Below are 27,702 nucleotides of genomic sequence, written 5' to 3' on the forward strand. Positions count from 1 at the left end.
GATGATTAGCTTTCAATGATAATCTGTTCAGCGTAGATTTTCTGTTAAAGCTGCCAAGCCGGAAAATTTGTACCTAAAATTAGACAAAAAAGAAAATAAAAGTGACGGACAGACAGAAGACTTAAATACTAATAGTAAACCAAGTAAACAGAAAAGAGACAGCATCAACCTAAATCTGCTCGTGGTCAAAGACGTCTGTAAATTTATTTAGAAAACTATCAGAAACATTTGTTTCACAGCAGTAGTACAGTTTACAACGGTTTAAAGGAACAATCAAGCACATTTTTGGTATCGATTTCCAGTTAAGCTTGAATTTTCCACGTCGTCAGCGATACATCATCACCGTCATGGTCAGTTGGCTGGCATTAGAGGTTTGTTAGTATGATCACCCGCTCCCACCTCTACATACTCCTTTTGCTCCTAAACATACCCACGGGGTATTTTTACCAGCTACAGTCAGGCCAGCGCTGATGCTAAAGTCCTCCTGGATTCTCCAGTGGAAACATTAACATTGGCTACATCTTTAAATGAATCACATCTATTAAATTAAGCGTTAGAGAAAGAGATGACTGGAGGTGTGAAATATGTGGACCAACCGCCTTCATGTTGGCTTGTGAGTGTGAGGGACCATCAGTCACATTTAAAAAAAAGGGTTCCACCTCAACATACCCAATAGTGCATTTTTTCCCAGGACCAATGTAACAACAGAAAAATATTTATGGCGATGCCAGAGATGGTTACCGCATCGCCCGACCCCTGCTGGGTAACCTAGTCAGACACCCAGCTAAACCACGGGTTACCCTGTGAGAGGATGCGTGAGCGCACGTGTGTGTGCAATGATTACATTTCATAAGTCAGAAACATCCTCAGGGGGGACGTCTGTTCATACAGCAGGTGCACGTGAAGCCTGTGTTGGCCCAGCCTGAGAGTGTTGCATTCTGGGAGATTGCAAAGAATGAAGGAAGGAGAGAGTCATTTGATCAGTTTTCACTTATGGAGTCAGAAATCGCTGGTAGTTTCCTGGGCTCCTGATTTGGGAACACTAGTTTTATTGTGGTAAAAAAGTTTTAGTTTGGGAGTTTGGTTCATGGACTGAACCAGTTTTTGCTGTTCTGGTCTTAGAAGAGAGCACCCATCGTCACCTGGATCCATTGGCCAGACAGCCACTGATCTCAAAACCATTGAAAATACAGAACACACACACTTTGTCCCCATTTGGCCTTCAAGCACCCCTTCGTGTACAATGAATCCCAGACATGTACAGAGTTAAAAAATACTGAACCCAAGTGTCCTTTTTCAGTCTTATTTCATTGTTCGTTGTTTCCAGTTCATCAAAGATAAAAACAGCAGTTAGCGCTGCCTTTGAAAGTGTCCCACATATGTTTTGGTTGGCTGGTTAACGTATGTGAGATGCTAATTACACAGACATTCGCATATTTAGAGCCACAAACAAGGCTGTGATTTTGATGACGTGTCGGGCTGCTGTGATCACAACATGAGGAATTCCTGGATCGACTGTATAAAGAGTGAGCTCAAAAACATGACATCTAGTTAAAAATAAAAACCCCAGACTACTTGTGCTGTAAAAAATGTCAAGACAGGTGGTAAATTATGAATGAAACATAAAAAAAACAAACCCAAACTGAATCCAGGACTCAAACAGTGGCTTTTCCAGTTGCATGTGTTTGATAACGGGAAAGTCTGGGCTCAGCCCATGAAGCCTTCGTTTCAACACCAGAGCAGTTCCAGGATTTCCGCGCTGTCTTCAGACACATCTCTACCCACAGAGGTCCAACAGTCGCTGTGTTCAGACACAGCCGTACTCATACCACACAGTTTGGGGGTCGTTATTGGGGTCCGGGGAGGCTGGCGTGCTTTTTGGGCGCTCCACGGAGCTGCACCTCCCTCTCTCACCGTCTTTCTTCCCATGGGCTGAGTCACCTAAATGGACCTGACCATGCCCAGAGGCTTCATCGGGGGCTGTCACAGCTCTGACTGGGGTTACCATGGCGACCTCCCCGTGGTTTCGAGACATGGCCGCCCTCCCTCTCTCTCTGTCTCTTTCCGTTTGCAGGTTGAGAGAAGTGGAATGGTGAATGGGCAAGTTTAGGAAGCCGCCGTCTCCGTGCTGATCGGCTGCCAGGCGAGCCGACAGTGGCCGTTCTCTCCCGTGTGAGCCCTGTCTGCGGACAACTGCGTCATGCTGGTCTTCGTTGGCGCGAAAAGCGTCGGGTCCATTGGAACGCAGCAAATCAGCGGAGGCCAGGCTGAAAGCTCTGTTGAGTGATTGGCCAGTCCTCTGGGGAGCTGGCAGGCCTGAAGAAGGGGACTGGCCAACAGGCTGGCGTGGCGAGGGCTTGACACTCTGACCTGGCTTCTGATTGGATGACTTCACAGTGGGCGAGACGTAGCTAGTGGGAGCCACCTGATCCCGGCTAGCTGGCACAGAGGAGGTGGGATTTCTGGCGAAATAATCCGCCACCAGGTCTTCTTTGCTTCCTGTACAGACCTAGATCACATGGAAAATGACCGCCATGACTAAATCAGATGGTGTTTTCATTCAGAAAAGTTCTGATCCAATAATCTGATCCGATTCAACTCACAGCACTACATAGGCCCACAGCAGGTGACCACACTGTCACCATGACAACCTTAGGAAATAGTTCCCTAGATCATTAGTCATGATTTACTATTTACTTACTATTTATATATATACTGTATATGTCTTATCTTATTTATCTTATTCTAGTGTTTATTGTCTTCTCTATGTTGAATGTTGCAGCGTCACACCGAGACAAATTCCTAGCTTGTGTAATACTGTGTATTACATGAACAATGGCAATAAATAAATCTGATTCTGATTCTGTCACGAACGTTATACAGTCCTGGAGATTGTTTGCTGCCAACCAATAAAATGAGCTCATTTGATGACATTTCTGAGACGGACAGACGTCAATCAAGTAAGTTTAGTTTGAAATAGCAGCAGAAGAACACATAAGAGCTGATGGGACAGTGAACATGGGGGTCTGACAACGTTGTCGGGAATGTTGAGGCGGAAGTAGAGTGTGGGAATTCTACTGTGGAGATGGAAATGAATGAAGAGGTCTTTCAGTAGATTCCAACATACTGTCTAAAATGTTATCTTTATTATTGAGTTGGGACATGTGCCAACTCCTTTCATACCTTCTGATTTTATCGGCATTATAGTTTGCAGATTTGAATTTGTCACTGGGATTCGTCTGGGAAGCTGCGATGAAAACCCCGCCCCTAATGTTTCACCAAGAATTACGACGGCTGTTGAAGGCGCTTGGTTTTGATGTGAACGTTCTCCCACTGATCTGACATGGGCGTTCACGTCTAGACACTGAGAAACTTCGCGTGTGATTATCGACCATCGTGAAGTGGATCTAAAATATGCACTTTCATTTCAGTGTTCCATGACCGCGATTACTTAATAATCCATCAATTACTTTCTTAGCAACATGGATGTGACTCAGCTCTGATTTCCTTAGAAGTTACCACAGCATTCATTATTCCTCTGGACTGACTGACTCAAACAGGTCGATACATGATGGAAAGAAAAAGCTTAGCCAGAGTTGTTTCTAAGGCTCCCGAGTCAAACTTGTAATATAAATGTATGTATATATATTACCATAAGAGGGGACTTTAAGTTGCTCTCTTGTAGAAACTCTTCCAGTGTCACCATCTCACTCCCGGGAGAGTGAGGACGAGCCTTCGTTTTGAGACTGTGCTGAGGTTGGGCCCTTTGTGGTACATGGTCGTACGGAAGAGTGGAGCTCCGTGACAGACTCGGTTGAGACTGGCTCAGACCTATGACATCATCAGTAGAGAGGCTGGCAGAGAAGACCTGACGATCGGAAATATCTGGAGAAGACGGAAATGTCTCACTTAGTGGAGCCAGTCAGTAAATACTGTAAAATACGTTTGCATGCTGTTGAGACCTGATCTCATCTAGAAGTTTTAAACAACATGGATACATAGGATGTTTTCTGTTCAACACCCTGCACACCTCTGCAGTTGACAGGGGAGTTGGAGCTAGAAGTGTGGTGGCTGAAGTCCGCTGAACCCGGACGACATCCTGCGTTGCCGTGGTGACCGAAGAAGGAGTCTGAGGTGTTGTGGTGAGAATCGTCCTCATGAAACGGTCCTGTAATTTCCCACAACCGTCAGACGTCTACGTTTGCATCTCGCATCATACGTTTTTATCAATGCGCAGCTTGACTTGCCTCTGGGTCTGCGGGCCGGGCCCGGTCTGGAGTTGTTTAGGGAAGATGACTGTTGGCTTGGAGTAGAACTCAGAGCTTTAAGGATCTGACCTGGTTTAAAAGAGTTTTAGAGATTAGTGCAACATAAAGGCATGTTTTCAGAATTACCAGCACAATATACTTTGCAATATGGTAGCGTGGAACCACCTGTTAGCTGAGGATGTGCAAATGTTGAAACCCAGCTGTTATGATCCCGTGTCTGGTCTGTGTGTGTTGTGTTTTTGTGCTCTGTCCTCTAGGGGGCCTCCACACCTGCAGCTAACCTGGTCGACTGGCTGCCCCTTTAAAGCAGCCAGCACCAGCTGTCTGGCATCAGATTGTTTCACCAGTACCAGTGGGAAACTGGGTGTTCTGGACATTGATTAATTCAGCTTATTGCCTTTTTTGACTCCGTTATCTCTTTTTGTCTTTTGTCACCACGTCTTCCCGTTCCGACGAGCACTTCACTGGGTTTTGGTTTGACACTTTGTTCATCGTCGTCTCCACGTATAGCACGCTCCCTCTTCTTCACCGTTTTAAATATTTTTGTAAATAAACTGTTAGTTCACTAAAGTTGCCTTCTTGTCTGTCTTCTTGGGTCTCGCCTTGAGTTTTCATCTGTCCTAACAGGTGTTTCCCCTTTTCATTGACTGCTATAAATATAAGGCAAATGCTAATTGCTTGGAAAGTACAGACATTTTTTAGCTCACTGTCAAGTTACTTTTTAGTGTGATGCTAAAGCTTAACATCAAAGCTTCCAACTCTGATCAATTTGGATTTGATTAGGAAGAAAACCATGAGATACTATTCTGTGGTGTAGCCATACCTGCTGGCCCATCTTCTCCATTGATAGTCTCATTGCTGCCAGTACTATTACGATAAAATCCCCGGCTCCTCTCAGCCAAACCTGTAGACCAACCATCAATGTTTTAGGAAACAATTCATGAAGTGCATATAACTTCCTAAAACATGTAGCACGAGCATAAACAGAGTAACAAGAAAGCAACAAAATATACATGGTCAGTGACTCAAGCATGCTGGGTGAGTTAGCATCACCCTTAGCTGGTTTTTAGTGTATTAAGCCGACACAGAAGGGACAAATATCACAACATACAACAGAGCATCCAGTTGTCCTGTGGATTTACTGAATCATGTGATGGGATGTACAATAATAGTCTAATAAGTGAAAAATGAGTTTTGAAGATTGCAGTCTAATTTAGTGCAATTAATATGTGAAGAGTTGCATGGCCACTTGTGAGAATTAGCTGCTTTTACTGAGACCTCATGATTAGTCATGTTGAGGTCACACTGGACCAGAGAGATACGGTAAACCATGGTTTAAAAAAAGAAATGTTTCAGTACTGATTTATGTCTTGACTTTGCATAAAACTTTTTATAGAGTGATGATGGGTTTAACTTCTCATGCAGGTTTTTAAATAGCTGAGAGTTCAGAAAGAGAACACGTGGTCGAAAATGTGAGAAAAAGTGAAACTCATTTGCGTGAGATGTGATAACGTTGCAGGACGGTTGACGACACTGCTGAATGACCAGTGAATGAACATTCTGCAGCAAAGCTGTCATAGCAACAAAGCAAAGCCAGCATTCCACAACACATTCTGTTGTTAACAGAGAAGGTCTTCCTTCTCTGGGACACATGCTCAGTTAAATAACTAGAAACATTAAGGAAGCTGCAGACACATACAAAATATTCCTTGCACAAGTTGTGTATCAAGATTTAAGTCTTGAAGGCATGCTGATAGATGCAGGTAAGCCAGATGCAATGTGCAATGACAGACACACATCCTTTTACACACTACTGTACTTACTAGTAGTACTGTCAGGCTCACAGGGCACAAATGTGTGAGTGTGCGTGTTTAAGGAGGGCAACAAATGTGCCACATTCAGTGTTTTAGAGAGTGTATTTACATGTTTCTGTTAGAGTCTCAAAGATAAGTGTTCTTGAACGGTAAGTCAGTGGATGGTGGTGGTGGTGATAGGGATGTGTCATTAAAACATGACGGCGAAGAGGATTTTAGAATCCCCCGATGGCCGACAGTGGCTGGTTAGTGATGGTGTCAGCTGCGATGTCTGTGGAAGACCAGAATCGCAGTCTTCTGGTGAGAGACAAGGAGGGACGGGAGGAAGAGGAGGAGGAGGAGGAGGGTTGGGGGAGGAGCTTGTCTTGACTTTTACTGCGAAGGAAAGAGAACCGTTTCTGGGAAGAAGGAGCTGAGATTGAGAAGAAGAAAATAAAGAAAATGATCAAACACTACACAGTGAAGGGAAAAAAAAATCCAAAAACAACTGGTTAAAAGATTACGTGTGATAGTGTGATTAGCATATTTTTAAATTACAATTACACCATGCAAGAAAACCCAGAGAAATTAAACAAGAACAGGAAATAATCACCAAATAAATGACATGCAAAGGCTCATGGCTCACCCCAATTCACTCTGAATTAAAGTATGAGCGCACAAAAATGACACTAGACTCCTTTCAGAAAGTGAGGTGCTTTAGCTAACCACGAGCATGCCAGTGTAAAGTGAAACATTTTTCTCCAGACTGGCATGACTTCAACATGAACAAGGAATTTTTTTAAGCCGAACTGTCAAACAGTGTGAAACAAGTTGAACCATGAGCAGAAGTTCTTTGAAGTTTAGAGCAATATAAAAGAAATAAAGACGATAGTATTTACATCATGCATTAGAACAGAGATCTACTATCAGGAGAGATTTATTAAAGAATAAGTATGTTTAACTTTGCATCTATCTGCTACTCCTTGTTAGATAGGATTTAAAGCCTTGGCCATGTTTTAGTGCCACCGTGGTAAAGGGCAACAACTTTCACATCATCACTGTGTGACACTTAACTGGGCAAATGAAGCAGAGCACTTTGTGTTGTTATGGTGTTGATGTCACTACTGTTGTCAGGGGTTTTATGTGATCTCAGGATACACAGTATGTAGAACAATATTTATCAGACTGCAGAACAAATTGCACACCACATTCTTTTTAAACATAGATAAAAGTTTTGGCAGCTCAGATTCTTCCCAATGTCTAAATACGGAGTAAAGTACTGTAATTTAAACTACTTTGCCAACTGGCAGTATGCAGACCGCTATAGCGCTTTTTTCAAATTGACTATACATTATTTTTATGAAGCTGAACTCAATAAAACAAGAATTACTGTGTAATGATATATTTGTTACTGTCATTTACCGGTAATATAGGATTCTGCAAATCAGATTGACGTTGCCCATATTTATTATTAAAGTTAGTCATGATCATTTCTAACGGGATGACCACTAGGAGGGAGGATTTATGTGGTACCATAAACAGATTTCAAAAACTTAGAGGGAACCTCTATATACTGTTGGCATAAAAATACAAAATCGAACAGGTTGAGTCAATGAACTGTTACTAATTTTGTACGGCAGCACCCTCTATAGGAAGACAGAGGTAGTACGTGTCCAAGTGACCACTATGAACTGGCGTAGTGTGTGTGTGTATGTGTGTGTGTGTTTACCTCGATTGATGGGAGTGAGTGCTGGACTCAAAGGTCCAGGGCTAGGGGTGCTAATGTGGTGGTTATGGTTACTGTGGGTGTGCGCTCCATCTTGCTTGTCATTTGCAGTCCAATGGGAAAGGGGAGGAGGTGTTTCAGGGGGAAGGAGTGGAGGTGGGGCAGGCAGCGGGATGTCTGGTGGGCTCTTTGTGTGTTCTTTCTCTTTGACTCCATCCTTGTCAGTGTCACCCCCCCTCTCTCTACTGTGCTCCTTCTTGGGTTTAATCAGTTTGGCCAGCGCCTTAGCTCCAGACCACTGGCTCCTCCTGACAGCACACAACAACATAGTTTAAGTTCATAAGCACTTTACAGTAATAGGTGACACACAACACCTGACACATGTTTGAATGAACTGAAAAACTACTTAAGAAAACTACTTATGATCATTTGATGAGATAAAAACATTACTTTTTAGGTGCGGGGTCATAAAACTTATACTGATCCATGATCTTCTCCTCCAGCTTTTCCTTTTGCCGGCGAAGAGCGTTCAGCTTATCACTGAGTGGAGACACACAGAGTTACAAAAACACATTGATGGTATTTGAACTAAAGTCAGTGGTATTAGTAGGATCCAGCTGAGGTCCATGTCTTAAACCCTAAATGATGGATACGCTTACATATAGATTTTCTGTTCCTGGTGATACATCTCCTTACTCTCCATGCTCCGCTCCAGCAGTGTGTGATTCTGCTGACTCAACAGGTTGATCTGACTCAAGAGGTGGTGGTTCTCCTCTTCCAGGTTGCCTTTTAGTCGACTCAACAACTAAATACACACACGGACGGACACACACACACTTCGTTGAACAATGCTGACCTCCACTGGCTTTTTACAGAACTGCAAGTAAATAATCCATTCCTCCATCCATCTTTTCCCAACCATTTCTCCCTCCTCTTGGATGAGCCGCCAGATCATACAAACAGAAGGCCAAATTCCCCAGAGAGAACCCACACAGACATACAAACACAACACTTCTCCCAGGAGATTTGAACCCACAACCTTATTAAAACTACTGTGTCACCCAATATAAAAAAATAAAATCAAGCAAATAAATTCTGAGAGAACCATGAAACATCTTGTTTATATAGCACTCTGTTAAACTTCTGCTGATATTTGAGTTCCACTACTGTCTCCCAATGAAGGAAAAGCTGTTTTTACCTCACAGTGGTTGTCCAGTTTGGTCATCGTCAGATCCAGACCCTGATGTTGCTCCATTAGTGTATCATATCGTGCCTTCCACTGACTAACCTCCACCTCTGAAGAGCTTAATGAGCCCTTCAGTTCATGAATGTGCTGCTGGAACTCTTTACTTTGTCCAGACTGCTGTAAGTGACTCTCGGTAAACCTGAAGGCACAAAAAAATCAAATGTTAGGAACAAACCCTATCAGTCAGAAATAGGGTGCATTTAGAGCTACACTTATTTATTTTATTTATTTGAGGTGGCTTATTGCTGCAAAAGAAGCTACTGTAATCGAGTTGTCTAAGCTAGAATGTGGTGGTTGGATCTTCACAAACAGCATATCCATTTCAATTTTGTTGTTTCTTGTTGAAATGAATATGTTGTTGAATATAATAATAATTTAGCAATGATGTCATTTGTTGAGCTAGACAAGGCAACAGCCATGTAGATAAGAAAAAAATAATATTTATTTCTATCAATCCTTTACATAGTGTGACTACTGTAAATATACTAGAATTTCCCTGACTTGTGCATGTTGTAAATCTGGAATTTGTTCGGGTCGCTGTAATTGGAGCTTGCAAACTGTATACCTGTCCACTTCCGTCTTCAGCTGCAGATTCTCTTGCTGGAGGAGTCGATTCTTCTGGATTTGCTGGGTAAGTTCCTCCTTTTCTTTCCGAATGCAGCCCTCCTGCTCATCCCACTTGTCCTTCTGCTGCACCAAAACGTAAAACCTGCATACAGACAGTAAGCAGTTATTTCTGAAATCAACCACAAAATGTCCTCATATAAGCACAGTGCCTAGTTTATCAAAATATTCACCCAGAATCGAGCCACGCACAGAAATGAGAGCATATTAGCACAGTCACTTTTTTCCTGGCCACATTTACATACATTTAGATGTGCACATCATTTACTTACTTGCTCTGTAGTGTGCGATGTTCACTCTCTATTGCTCTCAGTTTGCCTTTTAGTGTGGTGTGCTGACAGATCAGTTGCTCGTACTCGTGCGCTTGCCTCTCATGAACACTAAGCAGCCGATCGTGATCACTGAGCACGCTTTCTCTGCCCCGCCAGGCCTCATCGCGCTGCCGCTGCCATGTCTCCACCTCTGTTTCCAAGGCAGTGACTTGGCCCTGAAGCACGGCATTCTGGGCCATGAGCGAAGCACTCTGGGAGGACAGTGTGGAGTTCTCCACCTATGATATGTTGAGATTCATTAGTAGCTCCTTATTTAAGAATTATTAAAGGGCATTTTATGGGTGACCATGTATTGTTTACCTGTTGTTTGGCTGTTTCTGTATGTAAGGCTGTATTCTGTTCTTGCAGGGTAGTGGTGTGTCGCTGCAGCGCTAACATCTGGTTATTTAGAGATGTGTTCTGGTTCTCCAGTTGCTTGAGCTGGTCCTTCAATAGACTTGTTTCTGTCTTCAAGGAAGCATTCTGCAGAAAATAATAACCCAAAATAATGTTCAAATAACTTTACACAGTAGACAAAGAACTTTGCATGGATTATATAGGCTCTGGGTAAATATTCAGCAGATATGTTGTGTTATGTAATAAAAGAAAAACAAAATAAAGGCATTGTGGGTCATTAATTAAAAAAGAATCTTACATTTTTTTCAACATCGATAAGATGATCTTTAAGTCGTAGCAACTCGGCAGTGGCGGAACCTTCATTTCTTTGGTGCTGATGGGAGTTCTGATCCTCTTATGTTGACGCAAAGCTGACAACATCTGATGAGTCTGAATCAGAAAGCAATATTATGGGATATAGGAGTCCAGTTCAATGCTCACAATAACTAAACGCAATAGTGACGGCATACTCAAAAACACTGGCCATAATCTTGATTTATAGAAAGAAAACCTATAAAGGTTTAAAAAGGTAGTTTAAAAATGTGCATGTGTGTCCTTACAGATGCCAGTTCAGCAAGTAGTGTAGCGTTGACTGCATTGCTTTCTTCCACTTTCTTTTCTAAACTGGAGATTTTCTCCTCTTTAATCTTCATTGTCTGTTGGACAGTTTCCTCCAACCGGGACTCCAGCAACCTGTACCTGCTGACATAGTTATCAAAATCAATATCCCACCACTGTTTATTTCTCAACATTTTAACCTGCACTAAAGCTTTTCAGCATTAGAGGAAATACCTGTCGTCCAGCGTATGCTCTTGCTGCAGCAGTTTTTCTCTGTTTAATCCGATCTTCTCCAGTTCCTCGTTGAGCCTCTCCAATTCAACAGACTGCTGCTGAAGGTTCAGCTTCTCAGTCACCAGCTCCTGCACAAACACATAAAACAACGATAAGAGAGGACACTCAATGAACAGCCATTTTCGGCTTTAATGTCTTGCTCAAAGGCACTTTGACATGTGGGCAGCGGTCTGACAGTCTTATTTGCTGGGTCTATCTGTTAAGGCACTTTAAGACCTTTTTGGACCAAGCTTTGACTGAACATTTAAGTCCTTTGATTTTACATATAATTTCTCTTTCTTCAATGGAGGTCAAATAGTGATCGTGTTTTTACTACTTGTGATGTATTTGAATAAACAACAATGTTAATTCTACCATTTGGTAAATTAACTACTATAATAATCTGCAAAGTAAACAGTATTCATTTCATTTTAATGATAAACAATTGAACTATGCCAACTGTTTTCAGATGACTTTAGCAATAACAAGAATTTTGACTTCACCTCTCTCAGAGTCGCCAAAGTGCGCTTGTCAATAGTGGCTTGTTTCTGTAGCTCTTTGTTTTCCTTTTCCAGCTCCTTGGCCTTAACGGCCGTCTCCTTCAGCCTGTTCACATCCTGACTCATTGACAAGTTATCTTTCTCCACTGTACTTAGACGCATGGTTTTCTCATCTAGCTCCAACTCTTTACCCTCCAGGAGGGTTCTGATCCTCCAGCTCTCCTTTTCCAAGTGTTTTCTTGCTTTCTCTGACTGCTCTAGGTCCAAATGAAGCTTTGACTTTTCCTTCTCTACTTCATCCTTCCTCTTCTGTTCCCCCTTCAAGATTTCCACTTCCCGCCTCACTTCCTCTTCTCTGGCCTGAGCCTCCAGCCTCTCCTTCTCCAACTCTTCCCTCTCTTCTTTGCTTGCCTGTATTTGCTCGGCTAATTTATGTTTTTCCTGGGTCAGAGAAGACACAGCCAGCTCTAGCCTTTCTACCCTCTTTTTCTCTGCTTGTGCCTCATCCTGGGTTTCCTCTAGCTTCATCTGCAAGTCCTGAAACTCTCTCTGTGCCTTATTGTGTTCCTCCTGCAGGGTCGCCAGGCGGGCACACGAGGCTCGCATGTTTTCCAGAGAGCATCGCAGATCTAGGTTCTCTTTTGACAGGCGGCTACTCTCTGCCTCGTGCCTCCCAAGGCGCTGAATGTCTCGTTGAGCCTCCTCTGCCTCCCACTTCAGTCTATGAATGTCCTGCTCCAAGGTCGAGACTTGCTTTTCCAGCGCCTCTGACCTCTCACTGCATGCACGCAAAGACACCACCTAGAAAATAAATCAAGCAACTTGCAATCAGTTATGGCAAAAACAGATTTTAAAAAAAGAAATCTGAATCTTAGTGTTGCAAATTTAGGAGGAAAAAACAAAATCTGTTCACTGGCATTAAATTCACTTCACAAAATTATCGAGACCTTCCTCTCCTTTCCCAAGTTTAGGATAAAGGACATTTTATTATATCTTATGGCACAACAACCCATTAGGTAAAATGTGTTTCTATATAATGAAACTTTGAGAGATTTTCAGTGTAAATGTATAACCTCTCTACTCAAGGCATCCTTGCTCCTCTCCAGTTTAGACACCTCCCTCTCCACCTCTTCACACCTCTCCGCCTTCTCTTTCAGCCTTGCTGCTTCCTCATTGGCCACTTTGAGCTGGGTCTCTAGACTGGCAAGTCGGGAACTTGTATCAGTGTTGCTTTGAAGCAGCAGACGGTTTTCAGTTTCCACCTCACGGACCCTTTCCTCATTGTTTGACTGAGCCCGCTCCTGAAGGGATGCAACTGCCTCAGAGAGGTGCTGCTTCTCACTTTCCAATTCTGAGATCTGATTGGAAAAAGAAGTGAATAAAGTAAAATTCCTGACCTTGTATTATCAAACATTCATGGTGTCTTGTCTTTGAAAGTCTGCTGAATACCTGTCTGTCTTTCTCAGCCCTCAGAGTGTGCAATTCCCTTCCCAGACTCTGTTTTTCCTTAAGAATTTCCTCCCCCAGAGACTCCATGTCCTGATTGGTCAGTCTTTCCTGGTCCAATAGACCCTGGAGACGCTCCAGCTTTAAAATAAAATAAACTAGTCAACTCAGAACAAAACCCAGTAGCTTAACATGATTATGGATAAATGCTACAAATCCATGCAGCTCACAATTTAATTTAAGGTGGAACATGGGAGGGGTGACATTAGGATAAACAGCATAAACAATTAATTGGAACGGTATAAGATCTTTTCATCTGGGGTTTGTTGATCAAGTGTGTGAAGTGCTATGAAACATTTGCCTCCAACCTTCTTGCTGAGACTTTGGTTCTCCCTGTCCAGCTCTTGAGAATGAAGCTGCTGTTCCTCCAGGATGTGGTTATCCTCTTTAAGTCTCTCTATTGAGGACTGAAGCTCTCGGTTCTCCTTTTCCAGCTTTAACACCCGGCTGGAGACACACTCATTGAGTTCATGCACCAACGATTTACGCGCTACATCAGAGAAACGTTTGGATTGGACAAGAAATTAGCAAGAAATGGACCTCAAACAGAACATCATCCTTCAGGATGTCAGAAAACAGCATGTGATTGATTACTTTCTGCGTTAGAGTTGTCGTGGTTTTTCGTCAGCTGTTCCAGCTCCCAGCCCAAATGAGCCGACTCGTTCATGCTCTGCTTCTGCCCAATCTCCAGAAGCATGTTCTCCTCAACAAGTTCCTCTAGCCTTCGACGTTCACTGTCCCTCTCCTGCAAAACAAGCATTTTAAAAGCATAGTGAATAAATTCAATGTTAAAACTGTGACTATTCAATTGCATAAAATATAATCATTTATAGTTATGGCTGAATACAAGACCAAAAACATGCCTTTTCATAAAAACCAGTATCATCATTACTGCTCTTCACGGAGCAAATAATTGGTGAAAACATCATTTGTTGTTCTTTTCACTCCCCACTTGAACACATGTTAAAATGTGCTTTAACAAGTTTTAAAGCTGGGGAGGTGATTTATTTGCCAGACAAACAATATAGTGAAGTATGCTACATTTCAGGTAAGGGATTCGCTTCACATTCTATTCATAGTATCAGTGCCAAAAATATAAACCATCTCAAGATTACCATTTCAAGGTCTTGTAATTTAGCTCGCAGTAAGAGGTTGTCCTTCTCCAGTGTATGTAGTTTTTCACAGCGGCCTCTGGAGGCTGAGAGCTGCTCCTCCAACAACACCTTTGTCTCCATAAGAGTCAGGTTATCCTCCCGTAGCTCCTGAATAAGATTAAACATACAAGGAGACATTTCTGTGTCACAATTCTGAGCACACCTGCCTACATTGGTTGATGCTTTGTGCTTTGAGTTTGCCATCTGGTGCACATTTGTATGCTTACCTCTAATCTGGACTTGTAGAAGTGAACATCATTGAGCTTCTCTTTACATCTGCAAAGCTCCGTCTCCAGTCTGTCAACCCGTGCAGCTCGTTCCCGCAGAGAGTCAACCTCATCACGGTACGCTCTGACTGAACGAACCTCGCAAAAAAGTGACTGGTTCTAATCCAAACACACAACCAGAATAAGGGGTTGTCCAGTGACACTGTTGCAATCAATATCATAATCATATATAAAATGTGTTATTATCGATGAAAATGCTTAGTAACAACAAATATAGTAACATTTTTAGCGCTGTAATATAATAAGGATGAGTTTCTTCCCTGATGGGAACCAGAAGAGTGTTTGTGCAATATGAGAAAATACTGTATATATCTCATTTAACTTAAACATCATAACAAATACTTGACAAATAGCATAAGCCTGTAGAAAATACTGAAAACAAATTGTGAAGTGTATCTTATGCCTTCAATTGCCTTAGTCACACATTCTCTTTTCCTCCAGTGGACCCAGCATTAAATGCTAGAAACAGGAAACTGTTTACCTCTTGTTTAAACCTCTGTAGCTCCTGTTCCAGACGTTCCACTTCATGTTTTGAGTCCATCAACTGCTCTGTTTTTTCCTCTCTATGAACCCACACAAAACAACCTTTCAGGCATTTGTTACATTACATTGTATAATCAAGACCGCACCCAGGTCATTTCTATATCAGTGTATACTCATCTAAGAGATATGTCACATTCTAAAAATATCAGGATGAATAAATAAACAATAGCCTTCAGTATATTTAAGTAAATAAATGTGTATTTTGTGCATGGTGATTAAGTCTATAGTTTTTCCCAAAAATAGATGTCTCCACTAGATAATTACCATGTAGCTGTGGAATAACAGGCTGCACTGGCTGTATAAAGACTTCCAGATGCTAGAAGAATGACTAAAGTCCAACCTTAAAGCAGCAAGACACACTTCTACATTACTGCATAGGTATGGAATAGGTCACATTACCGTACAAGTAATCATAACTTTCACGGTTTGGACAGAATTATTGAAGTAGTTTTGTTGGCTTGAGTAAGAATTCCTGGACAAAACCTGTTGATTTAACTAGAAACACTCACACTTCCTGTCTGTATCTGCGGAGCTTGGCTTTGGTGTCGGCGAGTTCCACGGCCAGATGCTGCTTCTCCTCCTTGGTCAATCCAGTTACCACCATTGATGATCCACCATTGCTCATTTCCACATCGTCACAGCTCTGCCCACGGTCGGGGCTGGTCATGCTGAGGTTTCTGCAACCTTCCGGGGACTGTTGACTGGCCAGGTAGTCTCTCTCTTGGGTCAAATCCAAAATCACCTGCACAAGACAAGTGTTTTTTTAAAAAAAAAAATCACGTTTACTTCTCATGTTGGAATTACAAAAGGTAACGGTTTTTACACATTTTAAGTTTTTCCCTTCAACACAGAAAACTCGAGTTTATACCAATACTTTGTGGAGCAGCAAATGTGAGTCCAAGTACCTCACTGCCTTTGTCTCTCTGGTCAATCAGCTGCCGTAGAGACAAAGCCATGTTGCGTGACAGAGTTTCTAGGTCTTCTTGTGCAATTGTTGATCCTTCCTCCAGCAAAGAGAGGTCAAGAACGTTAAGCTGGTTATGAGTGACCTGAAATACACAAAATACATTATATATGTTCATTAAACTACAGTAAATAAGTGTAATTTACTTCAAGTGTACAGCCCCTTTGGGACAAAACAAGACCACATAGCGGAGTAAATACAAGAATATAAACGTCCAATTTTTAATTAGTTAAAAAAAAATGCTCTTGGCTGTATTTTAATGGTACATAGCATGTGTTGCAATGTTAAAAAAAGTTTTGCTGATGTAGAGACATGTAGCCCATTAATGGTATGAGCACTATAAATAATCAGGCTTGTGTGTAACAACTGCACACATGGACAGCTGCCCATAAATATGAATCCCTCATTGAAACTCAGCTGCTTCCTTGGTGTTTTGATGCATTAAAAACAAAACTCAGTTTGCACAAATAACTATCTAATAAAATATTTAAAGAGACTAAAACTTTATGGACATAATTTTAGTTGTAGAACATAATCACTAGAGAGATTCAAGCCCTAATTTACAGGTTTGCTATTTATAGATAGTTATCTGCTTAGTATCCACATTCCAGGATGCATCTGTTGTTTTGGCACATGCATATAGTAAGAACTAAGGTTATTTACTATGCATTTATTAATCTGGCAGGAAAAATGATTGTTGGTAGAAATTTAGTTTTGCCAGCAAGTTTTCAATAAACGCATTAACGTTTTGTCAGCGCCTTTGACCTTTTGACTGTTTGTTAGCAGAGAAGCTATTGCTGATTATAAAACTTGATTACTGATACACAAGCTTGGAGTTTTGGGCTGGGACTTCCTCCTGTTCTTTATGTTTCTATACTTGCTTTGGCTAAAGCGAACAATTTGGTGAGTTATATGTTCCATGATGGGGCTGGGACGTGCTTTACAGCTGTCCTCACATGATATCGACTTTCAAACTTAGGAAGTAGGAATAGAACGTGTATATCCATTTCAGTCAGGTTGCAGGAAACATGAACACAAGCGATGATGGTTTATCAAATTTAGATTGTGATTCAACTGACCTCTTGAATGTGAGATACAATGGCAGCCTGGGTCGCGATATCGAGCAGCTTGATTTTCTCTATCATTTCCTCTTTACGTTCACACTTAAAAACAACAAAAAAACAACATCATCATCGGCATTAGCATTATTGAAATGTTGCAATTAATGACATCTGCTTTTGGGAGCAGTTTGGCATCGTCGTCTTTCCTCTATCTTTTCATCAACCACTCCTTTTTCACTCCCTTCCTCTGTCCTTGCACCAGTAGAGTTAGTACAGACAGGGAGGGAAGAAAAAGGCAAATAAAATGTAAATACATTTATTACAGTCGCATAGAAGACATTGAGGATAAAGAAAGGACACAACAGTGCAGCTATAAATAAAGATCACCCAACCATCTCTCAAAGAGATGTGCCTGTAAGTGCATGATCTTTCTGTTCCACCTTGCGTTTGGCTGAAACTGTGGTAAACTTGATTGCTCTGTGTGTGTGTGTGTGTGTGTGTGTGTGTGTCCGCGCCCATACAAGGGTGTGTTTGTGTTACCTGGACAGCACAGCCTAACATCAGCAACAAAAGCCTTTTCATATTCTCCATGCTCTTAGCTGAAGGCAACAAAACACACAGAGACAAAGTGTATGTCAAAATAAGACATATGGTCAGAAAAAAATGAATTATTCAAATGCGTTAGTCACGGGTCAGACTGTGGTACATGACACTATGTTTTCTGACAGAACAGGGCACCATTGCTGGATAAGAATTACATTTTTTTAGCAATTAACCTGAAGGGATGAAATAGCTGCTCTGACTGAATACTGTAAAATTAATGTAAACTAAAATGGAAAAAAAAAGAAAAAAAAAGAAATAAATAAATATATATATATATAATATATATATATATATATATATATATATATACATACAGTGTTAATTAAGCAAGTGACCTGAAGCTCTGAATATTTAATGAATGTGATCTAAACACTACAGACCCACAAGACAGACAGCTGCAGACCCCTAAATGTACCACATATGACACCAAGATAAAGAGCCATGCAAACACATATGACTGATTTTATACAAAAACAGAGAAAACCTGCATTGTAACATGATGATTATTATTAGATGCAGTTTGAAAGTATTACCTGATATTGGATCCTTGGCAATGCAGAGGATGTCAGGAAGAGGCATAACTATTAACTGCTGTAAAGTGTCCTGCAGTGAAGGAGACAGACAAATGTTTTAATTTTACCATCAAAACTGCTGAAATAGTAATCAATATTTTCATATATAAAAGCACCAGAACGCTTACAGCCTGAAAGAGTTTTTAGAAAAAGTCCAATCTGTATAAAGGATATCACATCATTTCTTGTTGATAACAATATGGCCATGTGATAACAAGTTGACAAAATATATTGAGGCTAGTTGCTCTTGTCCTGACAGCCTTTGCGCTTCAGTGTATAGAATATATAGTGTATATATTCAGTGTCTCAGTCATGGTGTAGCTCAGTTATGATCAAAATAAACTGATTTGTTTTTAGGGATAAAAAAGGAGGCCTACTGACCCAGACCGGTGTGCCTACTTGTCTGTGCGTGTGTGTATAGGAAAGCAGCCAAGAGGAAACACCCTGCTGGCGTTCACAATGACTGTGTGTGTGCGCATGCACTGCAGTCAGGAAAAAGAACAGCCCACTAGGAGGGCATGCTTTCCATTCCTGAATATCCTCTCCTGCCTCCCAAAACACATGAAAACATACAAGACGCAAAATGCTTTTAAAACTCTTCTTCTGAACTCTAATGAAATGATGATGTCTTGGCACAGATGAACACTGTTATATATGAAAGTAAACACATGAATGCCTCAAAACCAAAGAGAACGACAATGTATGGGTCACTGTTGTCCTGGAACTGGGGCTACACTGGTAGTTTGACTTATAGAAAATGAACCATATTCACATTTAATAATATATTTAGTAACTATGGGACCAGGAATTAATCGAGATATGTCTTCCGTATTCACCGAGTGTCTATAGCTGGTCACTGTTAGATGAGGTACTGCCAAGTTCCTACTCAGCCACATAGGCAGCATTAAAGTGATCAAAGCAGAGTAAAACCTGCAGATAATGTTACACTCAACCATGCAGGAGCAGGTAAGAAGAAACCCAGTCAGAAGCTCCATCTGGCTTTTTTTTTAACGTGCACACACACACACACACACACACACACACACACACACACACACACACACACACACACACACACACACACCACACACACACACACACACACTAGTGTGAATAAAACATGCAGGGTAGCTACCAGATGTCTAAAGGCCCAGCAGGTATTTAGGTTTCCAGCTGAGATGAAACAAAATCTCTGTTAGAACTTTTTATAATTAGTAGTCAGGTTGCCAATAAGGTTAACTTAAAAGGATATTTTTATATTCCATCGCTGGGACTAAAAGAAAATCATCATTAAATATAAAAATAAAATTGCTTTACACTTTTGTGACCATTGTGGGGCACAAACACAACCCAGCTAACATCATTTATCTTGTAGTTTGGTGTTCTCATATTGTACCAATATATGATGCATTTAATAGCTCACACATGGATTTAAATCCTGAGTTTGTCAGAAACCAACCTTAGTCCTAACTACAGGTGAGCTCCTGGTTTAAAACCAGAAGAACCTCAAGGTCAAAGTATCCACACTAGGTCAGACAAAAAAGTTTTTCTTTCAGGTTAGCAAAATAAAACTTGGTGTTGTGTACAGAGATGTAAAAGACTAATGACTGATTAGTGTGCAAGCAACTATGAGGCTGTATAGTGTAAGAGACCAAGGGCATTCTCTGGAGTCCTTGTAGTGTATTAAATCAGCTTTATGGTGCACAAATCATAGCATAATGATTTGATTAGCTTTAATTAGTAATGACTTATAACAGGCTCACTGACTTTACCTACAAGCACTAATGACTTCACATGTGATACATTACAGAGGCTGTGGCGGCTTAAAAGGGATCAGCAAAGGATCGATTGAGATCCTTTGAAATTACACTTGGGCAGGGGTTTCCAAAAAATGAAAACTTAAGTCTCAAAATGCTGTACATATCCCAGAGCAGTGCCTTCCAACAATACGACCCTGTTGGATAAAATCCTTCAAAGCCTTGATTTCTCATGCAGTAATGCGAACTAGTGGAGGATGGTGAAATAGAACCGTGTCCTCAACACTGAGATCTTTAATATAAAGCACATGCAGCATTAGCAACGTCAGTAGACCCATCCAGCTGAACTTACAGGCAGCTTCCAACACTTGTTTTTGTGTGACAGGGAGATTTTATTCAATTTGTTAGCAGCAGCTTCTAATGTTGTGAAGCTCCAGTGGCCTACTGTGCTGTCCAACTATGACTTTTTCTGTGTCTGCAATTCCTATAAATTCCTGTTCAAAAACTCAACAAGCTTGGACCCCAAACATGGGTACATAGTCTAAAAATGACACCAGTGTTTACATGACCTCATACTGTGATTTGCTAGCACAGCACTGCAAATACAACACGGCGGGGATGGAGCACCATGAGAGTGCATAAAAATCCAAACTTTAAATAAACACGATCTCAGTTCTTTCACGTTCTGCTCACCTCAGACTCTGTTTGCCCACTAACTGTAGGCCGATTCACTAAAAATCTGTCCATTCGATCCAGATGTGTCTTTGCAGCTATGCCTTCTGCCTTAGATTTTTTCACAATATGCCTCCCCACAGGATGTATTAATATAACAACTGGATTTATAGACTAGAGTGAATCCACAGCCAGGGCTGTGTTTAAAACAATACCATCATGGTGGACATTGGGAGCCCTCCTCTTTACAATACATACAAGGAAGAATCAAACACAAACAACAAAAAACAACCTTAAAAACTGCCCAGTTGTCAAATACAGTAGACAACTGTTCTGACCACTGAAGCCGCTTGTCTGATGGAGGTCTAATGGAAAATTTGGGATAAGATTAAAGTCAATGGTTTTGATGTGTGTGCCAGTACAAGGGAGAGCTTCTCATATCCATAAAAGTTATCCCCCGGCAACATCACCAGCAGGATCTAACACTTCAAACTGACAAGGGATCAATTGGCCAGCAACATGACCCATTTACACAGACACACACACACACACACACACCCAAACTTGTATAGTGCATGAGGGTAATAAAATGCAGAAAGAATGACTGCCCTGTGCGTCATGACTCATGGGGGAAGAAGAAGAAATTTGAGAGTTAGTCGATTTTATGATTCTTGTAACAAAGTATGTCTATTCCAAGGGTGACAGACTTGAAGACAAATGGAGGTGGATCTCTTCCTCCACAGTAAGCCCTGTGCCATCTCTCCCCTGAGTTTTTTTCTGTTGCCAGAGGAAAGACTAGCACTCCTGCCTCCCCATCAACAATCACACAATTGTTGTATCCGGAAAAGAAAAGGAAAATACACAAGATCTAATTTACGCACTCAACACTACCGTCCACTCCGTGGGGCTGTGTGAGCGTTTGTGTAGATGTGAAGTAGGCCAGAGGATACAGAGTTCAAAACATCCAATGAAGGATCTGGGCTTTGTTCTGAAGTTCCCACGGTAACCAAGGAGGAGTAAAATGAGAGGGGAGTGAAGGACAGTTTAAGCAGAGTTTTGCTGCTTAAGTTACTAGAAAACAACAAAATCTGCTCTGTATGAGACTCTCGTCACTCTCCGATTAGAACTAAACATGTAACAGCCTTCTGGGCTTCTTCTCATTATTTTCGACTGGTTTGATGAGAGATTTGTCTCCATTTTGTTCTACATTTTCAGTAAATGCAAAATAGTTTCTGCATTTCGCAGAGATTTAGGCCGGCCCTGACATGATCATTCCGCTCATTTTAGGACAATAAAAGTACAACAAAAATCCTTTGCAAAGTAAACCACCAGCTCAATGTAAAAAAAAAACAACAAAAAAAACAGCTCAGGCTTGTGGTATCAGGTGGCTGCTGTTTCAGAGAACACAAGGGAGGCGACTGACACCACCCACCCAAACGCACAAACGCGCACACTCACACACACTGTTATCACCAAGGAGAGTGGAAGGATTCATTGGACCAGCCAGTATGTCTACTGAAGCATCATCTAATTAGAGAAAGACAAACTATCACAGAGCAGCAGCTGTGTGTGTGTGTGTGTGTGTGTGTGTGGTGTGTGTGTGTGTGTGCGTGCGTTTTGTTTTTCTCCCCAAACAACAGGGACCCCCTGTTTGGAGCTTTGACCATCTCTGCGGGGTTAGCATTTGGAGTTAAATTTCAGGGTGGAGATAGAAATCTTTGATGAAAATTGAAGATAAATTAATCAGTTTGACTAGCATAAAATAATAAATCAATAAAAAATATATTAGTAGTATTTAGCAACTAAATGCTTTAGAGGATTATAATAACTTAATACACTTTATATACACACAGACAAACACACATATTAAAAAAAGTCCTAAGTAAAAGGTGTAATTTTGATTTTCATTTCTCCTCACATTGCATCTTCAAATCCCAGTTTTTGACCCAGTTTGTATCAGTGATTGTATCACCATTCTGAAAGGGAACTGGTGGAAACCCTTGTGTTGCCCTCAGATATGTTGGAGGGTTCACAATAGTTCACACATGTATCTCAGGGCTGTTATGGACAGTAGGTGACCAGAATTTTTGACTATCCTCACGTGAGACAAGCTCACAGCTTGTGAGGAAAGACTTCCGGTTACGGTAACAACACCCTGACTAAAGGTTGTAAATATCACCCGCTCCTACATGCATGTGGCGTTTATGTGTCAAGGGTTTTCACAGTGGTTAGAGATTAACTATCACAGACAGATTAACCCCGTACTGCCAAGAATGACCCACTTGAAAGCGCACAAATACACACAGATACCCACTCCAAACACACAACATATGAAGGCTTTAGCGTGTCTGAAATGGCGAAATTACACCCAGTAAGAATGATACATTTGAGTACTCTGGGTAACCTCATCATCCTTTGCGGAACAAATGAGATTTTTACAGTTAAATATAATTGTAGTGTTGAAAATGTTTTGATTCAATAATCTTTTATACAACCAAGAGTCAGTCTGCTTTCAAAAGTGCAGTGTTCGAGTAAACTAAAACAAATGAACGTGTGAATTTGGCTTTTGCTCTCACCACCCAATCAAACAGAGCCCCCCTCACGCCAAATCTCAACATTTTGCAGATGCTGAGCAGCTCGCGGATCTCATGATCTTGCCATTATCGATAAAAAAAGATTTCTGGATCGTTGTATTTAAACAGTTTGCCCACTGAAAAATGCCAGAGGCAGGCACATCGGACGCCTTTCACATTGCAGGCGATGCAAACCGAGCCGCAGATTTCCAAGGTCACTTGCAGGGTCATTTGACCTGGGAAGAAATGCCTCAACAACTCTTGGATGACGGGGGTCTTTTCATTTTTCACGCAGTGTGAAACCGGCTTATGACGGGAGCTTGATGGTACACTTGATATAAAATCTGTCAATTTGCAATTAGATTTTAATCACGTGAACCTTTAAGCATCTGGCATGCTGTTTGAAATCCCTTTTGTGTTTAGAACTGTGGAGTTCTACTGATATAAATTCATATTTAAGTATTACAATTTTAGAAATTTTAATATTTAAGTAATAAAACCATAGCATTACTAATGTGTGTGTCTGAAAGTGTGTGTGTGTGTGTGTGTAATTACCTGGTAATATGTCCTGATGTGTCCAGTGAGGACAGAAAGGTTGTGAAGACGAAGAGACACGTCATTGCTCACATTCTTGTTCAGCCTCTGATTATTTGGGCTGGGGTCACTATGGAGACACACATTGACATTTTCTGGGACTCCACTCTCAGCAGACACACAACCAGCAGAGTAACAATCGCTTTGGAGAAGGATGTCTGCTCACAAAATACACATTTTCTACCTGACATATGACTGTATAACATCATTTTGATGTCTGATTTGAAACAGAAAGAAGCTCGAACATTTGTTTGGCAGCTTTCAAGTGATTAGCAGCTAGTAAGACAACAGCAAGGCTTCGGTTCATTGCTGCAACTGCAGCACACTCCTCTAGTCATCCATCATGTCAATCAAAACCTTTGACCTTTATAACAAAGTTCAGCTCAGAGCTACCTTGAAAAGCAAAAGAGAAACAACTTGGCCTTACTGAAAGAACTGCTTCACTAACTGACTGATTTCTTAACTGCATCATTTAATATTAATAAATGATCCATCCTGGCCTCTAACCCACTTTCCCATAAACCCCTACCAAGCCCCCCCCCCACTAACATCCCCCCAGCCTACATTCTGTGTCAGGAACAATAGGATGATTGCTATTGTTTCTGGAGACAATATGAAAATGTGGTCTGACTGTGGCCTGAGGAGCTTCTAGATAGTAACTCTGATTCCACACAAGGACACAAGCACTGATGAGCACATGGGAGCAAAACTCAGCCCCCTCAGAACTAAAGTATTCATGCCACACGTGAGTAATGCTGGTTGGTATCACAGAGAGACATTTGGGTGACCACCCGATGCATTTCTAACAGTCTTTTTCTCAAACTACTCAAAAAACTAAAAACTACTCAATACAATAATCAAACCAAACCAACCAAATGAAAAAATGGATTCTAGATTTGCTGACCCACAATAAAAATAAGAACTTCATCAAAATGAATGAATGTTGGGTTTTTTTCTCCAAATAAAACCGATTTAGCCTTGAACTAAAAACCCTCCTGCATCTTCCGTCATTGCAGAGTTATTTCCCCTCATAGTCAGTAATTCCAGTATGGACTGGGCTGCCATCAGCCACTGTTAAACTCTGCCTGTTGTTTTAGGTTTAATCTGGCGCCGCTTCTGTTTACTCAGCACCCTTGAATACATCCAGCATGTGCAGAATTGCATATTAAGTTCAGTTAATAGTGAACAGGTCAACTGGAAGGCGTAAATGCGGATAAACTAAACCTGTTGCACCAAAAGCTTTGCATTTTTTGGAGTTGTAGTAAAAACTGAAAACAGATACGATCAGAGGAGAGAGGAAATGCTGTAGACCATGAGGAGACATTTCACGAAGAACATCTGAATGTGGTAGCGCAACCTGAAACCAGCAAGTCAGGATGTGGTTGCACCAACACACTTAAAAAAGTGATACAATTTGAGGTAATTAACTAATCTGTCAAAGCACAAAAATTCTGGGTTTCTGCAAGAAATACTTACATTTGTGTCATTATCTTGTGCAGGAAGACACCGTCGACCAGCTCCATGAACATATTAACCCGTTCCTCGGAGCCCACTGCATCAATCGAACCTAAAGGACCCATTGTGCGCACCTACGAGCAGAAAAGAAAGTCATCAACAACTTTCGGCTCAATAGCTGGGCTGACTTTGGTGCCTTTGAAAGGAAAATTTCCATTAACAGAGTTTTATTCAGTGGCTGCAGACAAAGCAAAGAAGAACTAACACATGATTAGAAAATAAAAGCAGGATTTATTTTCCTTGAGAAGAGGGGGATTTATTTCCCCCTCTTGACAAACAAAATGCTGACACGGTTGCTGTGACACAGCTGGAAGCTGTCCACTACAACCACAAATTTTAGCAACGTTCAGATGCAACAGTGGAAGTTAGGAGAGGGGATCGAGGGCCCTGCTGAAGCCAAGCACAACTCCTTTATGTCGTTCAGCCACAATATGCTAAAATGACCAGTGGGGAAAACAGGATGTGAGGTCACCGGGTAGCAGGAAGCACTACAGAGTTAATACGTTGTTGACTGCTGCCTTTCGTGTCTGGGCTGGGAGCCCGGATTGCGCAAACAGTAGATTAAAGATTACCTCATGAATTACTTTTCAAAAAAAGTTTCTCGTGCATTTCAGAAATAATGGACTAAAACTTTAAGGTCATTGCAATGGCACCTGTTCTTGGTTCCAAAACAAAAAGACAGACAATCAGAATATATGAAATTCAACAAATTTCACCCTAAACGGAACACTTTTGATCATGAACATTACACCATCACGTGTGATGAAAACCAAGGGAAAATGTATACACGTATGAGTACATTTCAAGATTTATCCTCTAGACTTTTTATTCCAGTGGAAACACCTGCTTATCCAGATGAAAGTAGAAAATTGCATTTACATATATAAAAAAAGAACTTTCTGCAGTTTTTAAGATGCTCGTTTTCCCATTTGTGATAATGTAAATTGACATTTATAAAACATCAATTGCCATTTACTTGGCAGTTGACAATTTGATTTTTAACCAGGAGTAAAGTAGTTCTAAACACTGTATTTAGTACCATGACATACTTGTGCTTTTCCAGACATTGGTATTTATGTATGTTCACTTCATTAATTTTCAATGCGATACCACCATAATGCTTGAATCAAGAGTGAGTTAATAACTCTTACAAAGTAAGAGTCATTTTAAAACAACCAAATTTTAGAGCTGGTACCACATCTCCAAAGTTGAGCAGATTATCCTGAGGTTATTGATACTTCAACGGCAAAAGTCTTTTAAGAGGTGCGGACAGAGCAGCAGCCAAACCATCTGCAGCTGCAAACCTGTGAAACAGAAATTGGTTTTCCGTTTCATTCTAAATATGGAAAACCCAAGAGAGCCCAGCCGGTCACAGAGGTTGAACACCTCCAACATTTTCAACTTGATTGCTGAGATCTGTGCTTTTAGCGTTTCCATCCGTTCGATCTGGTGCCCATTTGAAGCGCTCCTAAAAAGAGAAAGTGATTCTACAGAGGTGAACTCACCCACAGCACCAGCGGTGACTCCATGAAGGCAGCCAGCAGTTCGGACAGGGTGACATCCATGGCTGCTCCGACGGCTTCGCGCTCCGGTTATTGTTCACCAAGCGATCATCAATCCACCCGTCAATCAATCGATACCCGCCAAAGTCTCGCGGCGGACCCACCACACCAGGCAGAACAAAGCACGAGACGGCATCGATCCCCCTGCACGAGCTCGCTTACATACTATTGTCTTGCTCGCTCCCGTATCCCTCAACAATTGATAATAGTTAAAATAATAAGTTAACTATAAATACAAAGTCTGGAAAGGTTTCCACAACAAAACGTATGCGTCCCACAGCGGAAGTTCAGTTCAGTTTAGCGCAAATCAACGACTCGTGTAGCACAAGGTAGGACACTTGATCCAAACTTCGTAGGACAGTTGTTCGCGTTGTCAGGGATACAAGACTCGAATCGTAAAGTGGCGCAACTGCCGCGAAGTAAGAAAAACATTTAAAGTGATTTAAAAAGTGAGATGCACAAGTGAAAGAAAGACCGTGTTGAAAATAGTTATTTCCGCTGTTAGCTCCATCCCTAGTTCATCTCTATACCTCTCTCTTGTTCTCTCCATCAACCTGTCTGAGATACGTCGGGAGTGGGTGACTGACAGGATAACCGCCAAATCAGAAAACGCGACAACACTAGTCCCGCCCTATTTGATAAAT

The 27,702-nt window shown here is 41.3% G+C and overlaps 1 protein-coding gene across 1 annotated transcript; it reads right to left on the reverse strand.

The window, feature by feature from the left end:
- Window positions 1-179: 179 nt before the first annotated feature.
- Window positions 180-27,610, reverse strand: LOC130539836 (protein Daple-like). Its single transcript, XM_057058466.1, is given in 32 exon segments — window positions 180-2,509; window positions 3,653-3,885; window positions 4,031-4,168; window positions 4,248-4,337; window positions 5,092-5,172; window positions 7,791-8,095; window positions 8,238-8,327; window positions 8,447-8,592; window positions 8,986-9,172; window positions 9,599-9,742; window positions 9,930-10,207; window positions 10,290-10,451; window positions 10,624-10,718; window positions 10,721-10,754; window positions 10,925-11,066; window positions 11,157-11,284; window positions 11,699-12,496; window positions 12,769-13,053; window positions 13,145-13,282; window positions 13,510-13,691; window positions 13,796-13,946; window positions 14,317-14,463; window positions 14,583-14,741; window positions 15,124-15,205; window positions 15,695-15,927; window positions 16,091-16,234; window positions 17,229-17,312; window positions 17,751-17,809; window positions 18,347-18,416; window positions 23,943-24,051; window positions 25,458-25,570; window positions 27,002-27,610. Coding segments are annotated over 32 exon segments (5,769 nt in total). The 5' UTR covers window positions 27,062-27,610; the 3' UTR covers window positions 180-1,807.
- Between the last annotated feature and the right edge of the window lie 92 nt (window positions 27,611-27,702).

Source organism: Takifugu flavidus, chromosome 16 (genome assembly GCF_003711565.1).
Source record: "Takifugu flavidus isolate HTHZ2018 chromosome 16, ASM371156v2, whole genome shotgun sequence".
Taxonomy (NCBI): Eukaryota; Metazoa; Chordata; class Actinopteri; order Tetraodontiformes; family Tetraodontidae; genus Takifugu; species Takifugu flavidus.